Source organism: Austrofundulus limnaeus, unplaced genomic scaffold, assembly GCF_001266775.1.
Source record: "Austrofundulus limnaeus strain Quisiro unplaced genomic scaffold, Austrofundulus_limnaeus-1.0 Scaffold478, whole genome shotgun sequence".
Lineage (NCBI taxonomy): Eukaryota > Metazoa > Chordata > Actinopteri > Cyprinodontiformes > Rivulidae > Austrofundulus > Austrofundulus limnaeus.
This window is the reverse complement of record NW_013952880.1, coordinates 270,956-281,817: the sequence shown is the minus strand read 5'-3', so window position 1 is coordinate 281,817 and position 10,862 is coordinate 270,956. Positions and strand designations below refer to the sequence as shown.

General features: G+C 39.9%; 1 protein-coding gene across 1 annotated transcript; it reads left to right on the top strand.

The window, feature by feature from the left end:
* Positions 1–511: 511 nt before the first annotated feature.
* On the top strand, positions 512–10,149 carry LOC106529945 (complement C1q and tumor necrosis factor-related protein 9A). Its single transcript, XM_014025477.1, has 5 exons — positions 512–546; positions 7,239–7,471; positions 7,656–7,760; positions 8,040–8,165; positions 9,700–10,149. The coding sequence occupies exons 2-5, from the start codon at positions 7,315–7,317 to the stop codon at positions 9,981–9,983; spliced, it is 672 nt and encodes a 223-aa protein (XP_013880931.1). The 5' UTR covers positions 512–546; positions 7,239–7,314; the 3' UTR covers positions 9,984–10,149.
* The last annotated feature ends 713 nt before the right edge of the window (positions 10,150–10,862 follow it).

The window sequence follows — 10,862 nt, the reverse complement described above, 5'->3', positions numbered from 1 at the left end:
CCCACTCCCAAAAAAATAAAAAATTAAAAAGTCTACTGAAGCTCAGGTGTGTAACCAAAATGAGCTCAAAGGAAAAACATCTTTGAGGCTAAGCTTCAGCAGAATTTAAACCTTTAGATAAAAAAAAATGTTCAGAGCTGCGTATTGTTGTTGATGTAAAAAGTTAAAAGAGAAAAAAGGGGAGAGGAATTTGCCTGAGAGGGAGAACCAGTGCAGGTATGTAAGGTTGCCTGTCACTTTGAGGCGCCTGATAGCTTAACCTATCATCTTATCACGGTGTCATCTTGTCACATTTATTGACGTATTGCGCCGTGGATCTGATGCTCCACCTTGGAGCAGATCTGTGGAGGAATGCCTGCGCACGGAGGTCTGACACAGCTTTGTTTTCCAGTTAAATGCTCCAGCTAGAACATGGGATTAAACTGGGAGAAAGTTAAACTAATCTCTACTGAAGTGGGCTGATTAAGGTGGAAAGGCCTTTCCAGTTCTCCATGGGTGGGACAACTGAATCCCAGGTCTGGCCAACAGGAGAGGACGCTCAGATTTGTGAGTCTATGGAAGACCCCAGTAAACTGTGGTTTTTACTCTGTAAAACTGGGATTACAGGACTCCAGAATGAACTGTGTGATTACTGGTCCACAACATTCAAATGACAACTAACTCACCTCTTTGATGGCTTTGTTTTAATTTGCCGTGCTGAGTTCTACATGGTTTTATTTCAAGAGATTCAACAAACTGCAAATTAAAGCATTTTGTGTTGACAGATACAATCAATACAGTCACTGTGTGCCAGCGATGTGACATTTGGTTTATATAAGTCTGAGGCAACAGTAAAGAAAAAAAAACAAACAAACATAATTTAGTTTTTGTTTGTTCTTGTACTTTAAAGCACCTGTGCCATCAAAATATTTTTGTAATAAATCTGAATGCATTTTTGAAAAGATAACACTGATAACATGTTGCCAAAAAAACTGCTCACTTGAACAGTTGAGATGTTAGCAAGTGAAGCAACAGGAAGTGATGTCAAAGGGGAATGTCTGACAGGAGAGAAAAATCTGGTTTCTCCTGACAGGGTGAGGAAATAATCTTCTTGGATTGCTCACTTTGTGGCCTGTCTCTGACCTCATGGAACTTACCAGCTTTAAGTTGCCCTATCACACAGGTCTTCTCCAGACCAGTCAAAAGGGGCATGCTAATATTTGGTTCAGACACATACTGACCACTGTAGCTCAGTCACGCACCTGATTGGCAGCACCTGCATAGGGTTACTAGAGGTGCCAAACAAACAGCAACAACAAACTGTTTGGCAGAAGATTCTCCAAATTTTTCATGTGTGCAACCCACAGCTCTACTGCTCATCCCACAAATGTATGTTCCTTACAAATGTGGCACCAGGCTTTCCAATCGTATAAGACAGGGTTAATCAAAAAGCGGCCTGCAGACCACGACTTTCAAACACAAATTGACTTACTTTTTGTGCTAAGTTTGTATTTTCAACGTTTTAAATCTTGAGAGCACAGAATGGTTTCCACTTTCAACTCAGTCTTTTGTTTTCTGTATGATTGAAGTTTTCAGTTCTGTTTATACTGCACCATTTCACCAAAGAAGTTATCTCAGGGCACCAACAAAAGTCTCAAAAAAAGGGTCTAATCTAATCCAGAGTCTAATCTCAGAGAAGGAGGACATGCAGCTTGTTTCTTCAGAGATTTCTTCAGCTCCAACAGGTTCTGATGGCTCTTCATATAAAAGGAATCTGCAGATAAACAATCGACGTTATAACTAAATTGTTGGACAGAAGGTCCAAACTGTCATGTTGAAATCAGACGGATGAACTCCTCCCTGTTTTTCCTTCTGAAACACTTTCTCTCATCTCTCGCCAACTTCGGTGTTGACTCCACCTGATTAATAATTATGTGCCCAATTAGCTTCTTCTTTTCATGAAGATGTTTTCAGAGGTGCTAACTTTTTTTCTCCTCAACATTTTTATCACCTGTCACTGAAGGCGAGAGAGAGTGAAACTATTATTGCTCGTGCCTGTTTGTTTTTGTTGTGTTAAAAAATTATCTCATGAACAACTGGATGGATTAGAACAAAACTTTCAGAATTTAGCCAACAGAAGAAAAAAAACTTGAACTCTGATTTTGCAGATATTGAGCGATGAAGCCTTCAGAATGTAACCACTGGCTGTACATCCACAACTCTGCTGCAGATAATAAACCTCAGCCTGCACACAAATTACTAGAATTTAGTCAGTTTTGCTGATGCTGAGCTAAAGATTGATGTAGTAGTAGCTGAGAGTTACCCTCAGAAATCCTAGATAGAGCAGAGAAGGGAAACTATTGAGCGGAGCTGTGTAGGAAGGTGAGGGCCAGGCTAGTCTATCCCCATTATCGTATGATCTTAGTGCAAAGCATGAAAGATGGCGGGCGACAAGCATTATTTTTAAGGGGCGATTTCATGTAAAATCAACTTTTTGAGTTTTATATCATGTTATAATTTTATCTTTTCATCAAAAACATGTCCAGAGTCTTGCTTTAACTCATTCATGCATGTTTGAGAAATCCTGTAGTGTCCAGAGGCAGCCAGGCAGGGGAGCAAAAATGACTTGTTGGGCCTAGAACCGTCTTTTGGGATCAGCTCCTCCTCTGGGCTGTGTCTCCAAGCAAAGCTTCCTCATCACACACACCCACCGGCCTCGTGCTGAAATGGGCGGGACAGAAGCGGAAGGAGGTTCTTTTTTTTGTGTCACTTCAGTAGAAAACGAAACCAAATATTAGTTTGTTTAGTTTATTTATTTCTTCATCATCAGTGACTTTTTTTAAGTGAAGAGAAAATAGAAACAGAGAGAAAAACAGAGAGAGGTAATTAGAAAGATAGAAAGATTGAAATARCGATTAGAAGTATATTAAATATACACCAACAAAACACAGGACCACACACCCAACATCTGTCCGCTCACCTGAAAAATAAATGGATAAATACATGGAGGGCATATATAAAAATATATACACATACTCATACGTATATAAAGATATACATACATACATGCCTACATTCATAAATATTGTCAGTATATACACACTCAGTGACCAGTCAGAACCCCTGGATCAGAGCACCTGTTTGTGAGCAGTTGTGAACATGCGTGTATATACAAGATTTCTCCAATGGAATATTTAATAGTGACTGTGGAGGACCGAGACCCAACCCCCAAGACACGAGGCAGACATAGGGAAGACCAGAGTCCAAGGGCCTGAGAGGGATCCCGAGCGCAGAGCCCCAAGGGGCACCCGCACGGGAAGATCCATCCGCCCACCGGAGGAAGGAGGTTCTGAAAGAGACAGAGGCCAATTTCAAGGTGTTTAGAAACAGATATGATGAGAAGTCAAGTTTATTATCTATTTAAACATATAAACATTTTAATAACTGAATGTGATATAGTTACTTTATTATGGTATAGAATTTAAATATAGGCCTTAGAAACACATAATACTGCCTCTTTAAGAAATACTGGGTCTTTAATTTTTTCTGAATCTCTTATTGCTGATGAATTTTTCAGCATATTTAGGTTAAACATTAAGTTGTCTCTACACATTTTTGTACATTGTTTCTTTAAAATCCTTTGAAATAATTTCATGAATGGTGGGATAAACAGAGTCCCCTTGTGACTTTTAAACATTTGATCAATAGATTTTAATTTGACTGTCCCTAAAATCTACCATTTAAACGCAGGTTCTAGTTTCCAACAATGAAGTTTACAATGAGCAGTAAACAAGTTTATGTTACTAAGTGCTCCGTGACATTTACAACTCATTTTTATAACTTATTCGTCCGACCTTTGAGTTACTCCCTAATTGAAGTAGTGAAATTTCACAATATTGAGCAAATGAATTTGCAAGATGCAACAGGCAGCGTGCTGTTTTCCTGGCTGTCTGCATACCGACGTGACCACAGTCTAAGTGTTACTCTCTTTATCTCTGCTCCCTGCGGCAGCGTTACAGAAAACCCTGTGTTCTCCTTCCAGAAAAGACTCGTCCTCACATCTTCTGTGGGATATGTACATTTGTTTGTGTTTACGCCCGAAGCAGGGTGTTTCATGACAGCTCTTTCATTTATATAAAGCAACATCTCTAAGAAATCACATAAGGGCCGGTGTTGCAAATTCTTATTTGCTGCAAAGACAACAGTCAGATTTGGTTTCTCCTTTCACCTGAGCTCTGCATGGGAGTGCTTTATTTTTTATTTTTTTCTTTTGAAAGATTGATGCCTGCATGCTTACCTGGAGTCAGTCCTGAATACGTGGCTGTGAGCTGCTTCATACTGACTGACAGCTGCTCAATATTCTTATTCAGCAACACAAGCAGCAATCAGTGTAAATCATGTCACTCACAGACGCTTTAAGCGCTGCAAGAAAGATTTTTTCAACGACAGGTTGATTTGTTGTTATTTCTGTCTAATTGTCTCACTTGTCACAGATACACACGCTTATGACTCACCCCCCACCCCCCCACCCCCACGCCCACATAATGGACTCGTTGCTGAGGGGAAAATTTTCCCCGCAGAGCTTCACTAAAGGAGACACCTCCGGCCAAAGCTCGTGCAGATCCTTCGCCACTCAAAGCCCCTGACTTTCCAAACCGTCTGCCAAAAGTCGTCTCGGCAGCACCGTTTCTGCTGCACACGTGTTTTTAATCACCTGCTGCAGAAGGTGCGAGGAGAGAGTGTGTCTGCCTGTTAGCAAAATATCTCATAAGATGCACAACTGATTGACTTTAGGGCATCGATCGGATTCAAGATGGCCGTCAACAAAACCACAAAAAATGACGACTTATTTTTTTGTACCTAGAGTTCTAGGTGGCAGAAGATGAAAGTGACCCTGAACATATGTTCTGAGTGTTAACAACCTGCACAAGAGCTTTGTATGAAGCAGGAGGGTCAAACTCTGTTACACAAGGCAGCCACTATTTCAAACTTAGTCCAAGCCAAGGGTCAATTTCTGTCAGTATTTATTGAAAGCATGTTGTCTAACTAATTCTTCTTATAGAAATACAAGTTACTTTCTCCAAATTATGCTTTATGTAGCATTTAGAACATTCATAATCTAACAGATAAAGAAAAAAAATCTGTTTAGAAAGATTAACATTCATTTCCAATGCCTTACTCTCTATCAACAAATCAGGTAAAAGAAAACCCTCGCTAAAAGTGCCATTATTTGACTTTAAAATAAGAAAAGAAAATAATAATTAAAGTCAATTCTCTGTTCAATGCACCAAAGTCAAAGATTACAAATTCCAACTTAATTTTCTTGGCTTGAACGTTGGCCAGCTGTCATGAGAAGAATGCACTAAATACAGTAATTAAAAGAGCAACCATACAACTATTTCACATTTAAAGTATTACCTCTGGGGCCGGATAAAACGTTGAGGGCCAGATTTAGCCCTCGAGCCTTGAGTTTGACACGTGGTTTAAAACTTAACATTTTATTATTATTAATTGGAGTCAAAACTGTCAAAAAATGTCATGACCCACTGGAAAAATTTTATTGAAACTTTCATTAAACATGGATGGATGTCTACAAATAATTAACATCTCCGTTTAATTAAAGACCAGCTGACTTTAGCAAATATAAAAAGGATTATAACTCAGTCGATCTAACAACTATTTGGTTTAAATTCTGTCGTAGCTGAAAGTCATTCACAACACATACTTAATGCAGTCAGACGTGGCAACAAGCCTCTACCAGTGTTCTCTCTCAGTTAGTTGTGAATCATCAGAGGTGCACAGCAGGGTTCAAAGGAAAAGGAACTCCAGTTACCTCAGCAAGACAACAAATTACTTTGACCCATAGATCCTGAACCCCCAGATGTTCCCAAACAACATGGATTAAAGAGTGCACAGTCCTCAGGGAGCAGAACGAGCAATAAGGGTTTGATGCAGAGCCTGTGTCTATGCTGCCAAACATGCTCCACGACTAAACTTCATGTCTAACAGTAGATAGGGTTTAGAAGCCGTTTCAACATGACGCCCAATTCAAAATGTTGTTTTTCAAGTTTAATTAAAATGTCTAATTCTTTGTCCTTTCTCAACATAATCTAAAACCCTGACCTTAAAGGCAGCAGATGATTAATCTTCAAGACTTGTAGGATTTTAATTTAGTGACAGATTCGGTTCATATGAAACATTTTATATGAACAAAATTATTTTCTTCTAGACCACACTTGTGCCAAAATGTCACCTTCATTATCTTTTAATATCCCATTAGTAATTAAAAGTTTTATTGAGCCCGATACAAAGAGGATCAAGTTTTCTTTTTCAAATATGATTTGAACACATGTATCTCACACACAGCATCACAACACTTATTACCATTAATTATAACATATATAATCAGTGGATTAACATAAATTTGGATTATAATTTAAGGAATTTTCCTGATGCTAACAGGGGGATAAATGCCTGTTTAGAGAAACAGTAAAACAAAGAGGTTGTTCTTTGAAGGAATGTATTTTGCATTACTTACAAAGATCTTATCCAGTCTATTTGTGCTCAGGGTTTGTGTTGGGAATGACTCTCAGCTACCACCACAGCTTGATTTCTGTAAAACTGGCTGAGTCAGAAACATTTTTGCGTTAGACGTGGATTGAATCACGCAAGTGTTCACAAAGAGGTGAACCTCGCCCCGTCCTTGCTTGTGAACGACTGAGCCTTTCAGGGATGCTCGCTTCATACCCAGTCATGACCCTCACCTGTTTCCAGTTAACCTGCTCACCTGTGAATCGGGTTGACGCCACAGTTGTAGATGTGCATCCAGTGGTTATGATTGCACATTTCCACTATTTAATGACAAAACAAAATCAAACTGATGTTTTTTCCTTGATTTATTTCTGTTTTTAGATTCACACACACATCTGTTCCTGCATTAACTCTATTATTTCTGTCTTTCTAAACGTAGAAATCTATTCAGTTCTGCATTTTAAGCCTATTTAATGAAGTCAGCGGAAAAAAAAACTTTGGCCAAATCATTTATTTACTGTCCATCCTCCTCATATCTACACCACACCTACAGGTGTGCTCGTTCACAGCAGGTCAATTTGTTCCCACACATTTGGCCTTGATGCCCCCTATAAATGATCCATTCTGACTGTGCACAGGGAAGGCAAACGGCACAGTGATCCTCTCTAAGGAAACATGGGGACTTTCCTGACCTTCCTCATGGTTCTGATGTTCTGTAACCTCCACAGGGCACAGGAACACAGCAGAGATGATAGAGATGGTGTTGAGAGCAACGAGGTCCTGGATGAGACTCAGAGGTCTGGGATGAAGGACGATAAAGAAGAGCTTCAGTCAGACATCTGGGAGGAGCTGAGAAATCTGCGGTATGTGTTCACGGAGCAAAGAGCTGAGCTGGAACGACTGACAGAACGAGTCACGGCTGCCGATCGGCTGGCACAGGCCTTACAGGAGGAGATTACAGGTGACCATGTTTCAGCCGCACAACTAAACAGGACTATACGCACATTTATTTTACAGTCATGAGGATCAGGATGACCGCAGCAGAGATCCAAGCTGAGGAGATGCAGATGGAAGGAGAGAGTGACAGCTTTGTTGTGTTAAACCTGGAACCTTCAATCCTTTGCTGTTTTTAATTTCTTTATCAGCTCAAGCTGCAGAACTCGCTGTTATTCAACAAACCGTCAGCACGGTGCAGGAGAGCGTCTCAGACAACCTGGATCACCTGGTGGAGCTGCAGCTGCAGCAGGAAGGTAAAAACCTCAAGGAATCATTTGGACTTCTTTGAAGTGGTGTTCTGTGAAGATATTATTGGTAATCAATATCTTACCTGAAAAAAAAATTGCTCATAGCGTTATCAGTTTGAAACATGAAGCAGAACATGTTTTTTATGAATCTGAGCTAACTGGCCAGTCTGTGCAGCCTCTATTTATATATAATGTTTTGTGAGTTTTCAGAGGAGTAATTTTAGTTCATACAGTTAGTTTCATAAGAATATCAGAATATGTTGTTGACTTTATTTTTTTTTTTAGGAAAAGTGGCTTTTTCCACCTCTCTGTACAAAACTGGTGAAGGAATCACACACCACTCAATCTTTGCCACACTTGTCTTTAAAAACGTCTTTACTAACTATGGAAACCACTACAACTCCATTTCAGGTAGGCCTCAAAGTCTTTCATGTTTATTTGTTTAGGGTTGTTTCTTTGTGGAGTTTGTGTGCTCTCCCTGTGTTTGTGTGTGTGTGGCTGGGTGTGTTCTCCAGGTACTTCTGTGCCCTTACAAAGTCCAAAAACATATATTCCATGCTAACTGGAAATTTTAAATGGACTGTTGTTGTGAGTGTGTATGTACATAGTTTGTCTCTATGCGTGGTCCAGTGATGGACATGTCCAGGGTGTAACCCACCTCCCTCTCACTGACCACCAGAAGGATACAGTAGGCACAGGTGTTTGTGTCCCTGATCGGGATTAAGGATTTTCGAGTTATCTTTAATGAATTGATCCTTGGTTCTAGGGTTGGACCATAAAACATCACAATGTAAGTGTTTCATATCAGTCGATATCAATAGTTACTGGACAGAGCAGGTGGGTAGAGTAGCTTTAGTAACTGTTGTGTGTTATCACAATCTTCAGTCCTGGTTCATCTGTAAGTTTTATTTCCCTACATAAATTTTGTAAACTTACATAAGTGAAAGTATTGACACTCTATCGTTTCTGTTGATATTGTGTTCACTGCAAGATACATCGTTATCGTCTTATCATCCAGCCCTGGAGTGAGCCTAAGAGGAGGCCCAATATGTTTCCATGGTTTTTAGTCCTATTACACTTGGTCTCGACCAGACAAGATAAGAAGCTTGTTTAATCTGTTATTGTTTCTGAGCAGCACTCTGATCAGAAATCTGTTTGTTTCAAACAACTATTCAATGTTGTTAAGAACATATCCATGTCAGTTGTTTTACTTTGTATTAAAATATCACAGAATAAATATATTGATATCAATTTATATGGACTATCCATGAAAAAAAATGATATCAAATTTATTTGACATCTTAGAGCCTGTAAGGACAAGCAAAGTTCGCCCCCTCATCATCCTCCTCTTCCCCACTCTGCTCCCCTGCAGAAACCTGGATACAATAGCCAATGTATAAAATAAATTAAACAGTTTACTATTTTGGATCATTTAAAAGCAAAATGTACAACTGTTCATTCTGAGATAACTTGAAAATGGATTCAGAGGTGCAGTTACTTTATGCTTATGAAATTATTTAGACATTCAATCGGTCCGCTATAATTTGAAAGCCTCTTTCTCTCTGCTTAATGTCAGCAGCATTATTTTGCTTTTTTTCCATTTTAACCATTGCTTTGCTGGAAAGAAGTGGGACTCATGCGTCTTGCTGAGCATGTTAAATCATGAATCCTGTCTTCCATCCAGCGGGCTTTAGAAAACCATGAACCTGTATTCATCCGGCATGATTTATACCTGGTTTAAATTAGCCACCCTGTTGAAACGTGGCTTGACACTTCTGCAACCAATTATGCTTGTTTACAAGTTAAAGGATTATTCAAGTGTGGCTTACAGCCGATATCCTGAATGTATAAACCTTACTTTCAAGACCCGTGCAGGCCATAGATGCTACTAAAAAATACATACATGCATCATTTGCATCTGTTCTATTTTCTGCTTGTGTTTTAGGCCACTTCACCGCACCATTTGGAGGAGTTTACTACTTCAGATTTACAGGCCACACTGCGCACGCTACAGACAGTATGGTGTTGAAACTTGTCAAGAATGAAGAGCCAATTGTTTGTTCGGGGGATCGTCGCACCACAGCCACAGATCCTGAGGACAACGCAGCTAACGGAGCGGTGCTGCAGTTACAAACTGGAGATCTTGTTTCCATACAAATGGTTGGAATGGTCTGGGATGATCAATATCATAGAACAACTTTTAGTGGATTTCTGCTGTTTGCTTTATAGTTGCCTACAAAACAGGGGCGGTTCTAGGGACAGGCCATGGAGACGTTGGCCTTAGCTGACATCTGATTGGCTCCCTGAAGAGCCCCTGTCCTGTCACTCGATGGGTGATGCAGTTCCCAGTCCAAACCCTATTGAGTCAAATAATAAAGTCCAGCATTAAAGAGGATTTACTGCGCAAGCTTTTTTTTAATTAAATCATATTACATTACAAATGGCCTGATAAAAACCAGCCCCTTGTTCTTCACTTTACTTCATATAGAGGGTCTGGACACTCTGCTATTGAGAAACATTTGCTTGCTGGAAGCGTGGCCTCTGTTGAAGTGATTGGATCTGATTTACCCAATCGCTAACGTTTGGCCGTGACGTATGTGGTGCGCCAGCTCGATGTAAAGGAAGCTACGCTGAGAAGCTAACTGGAAATTGTGTGAGCTGTAAACAGCCATCCCCTACTGGGAAGAGAGAAAGACTGAGCCGAACGACAAGCTGTAAAATAAAAAGTGCTGCATGCTTTGTGAGACAAATTTAGTTTAATTTGGAAGCCTTGTCAACACAGATTGAATGCCATCATTTAAAACTCCTCCTCCTGTTCACCGATTGGCCCAGTTGAATTTCTACAGGAGAAATCCATGTCGGGGGGAGACAGCACAGAAGCAGCAGAGAAGGCCAGACTGCATTACAAGTGTTTGAACATGTGTGACTGGTTAAATGTATAAACTTAATCAAAACCAGGGATTTGTCTGCAAGAATGTTGAACAACTATATGTGCCCTCAACAAATATTGTGGTCCCTCTATGGCCCCTTGCTTTAAAAAAATCCTACAAACAGTGATTTGGTTTGAATATCATCAATCAATATATCAATATTGAGCCGACTTCTAAC

Excerpts from the sequence above, each read along its gene's own strand:
- LOC106529945 (XM_014025477.1), top strand. The coding sequence starts at position 7,315 with ATGAAGGACGATAAAGAAGAGCTTCAGTCAGACATCTGGGAGGAGCTG. Across the intron at positions 7,761-8,039 it reads GCTGCAGCTGCAGCAGGAAG|GAAAAGTGGCTTTTTCCACC; the intron begins GTAAAAACCTCA and ends TTTTTTTTTTAG. Across the intron at positions 8,166-9,699 it reads CCACTACAACTCCATTTCAG|GCCACTTCACCGCACCATTT; the intron begins GTAGGCCTCAAA and ends CTTGTGTTTTAG.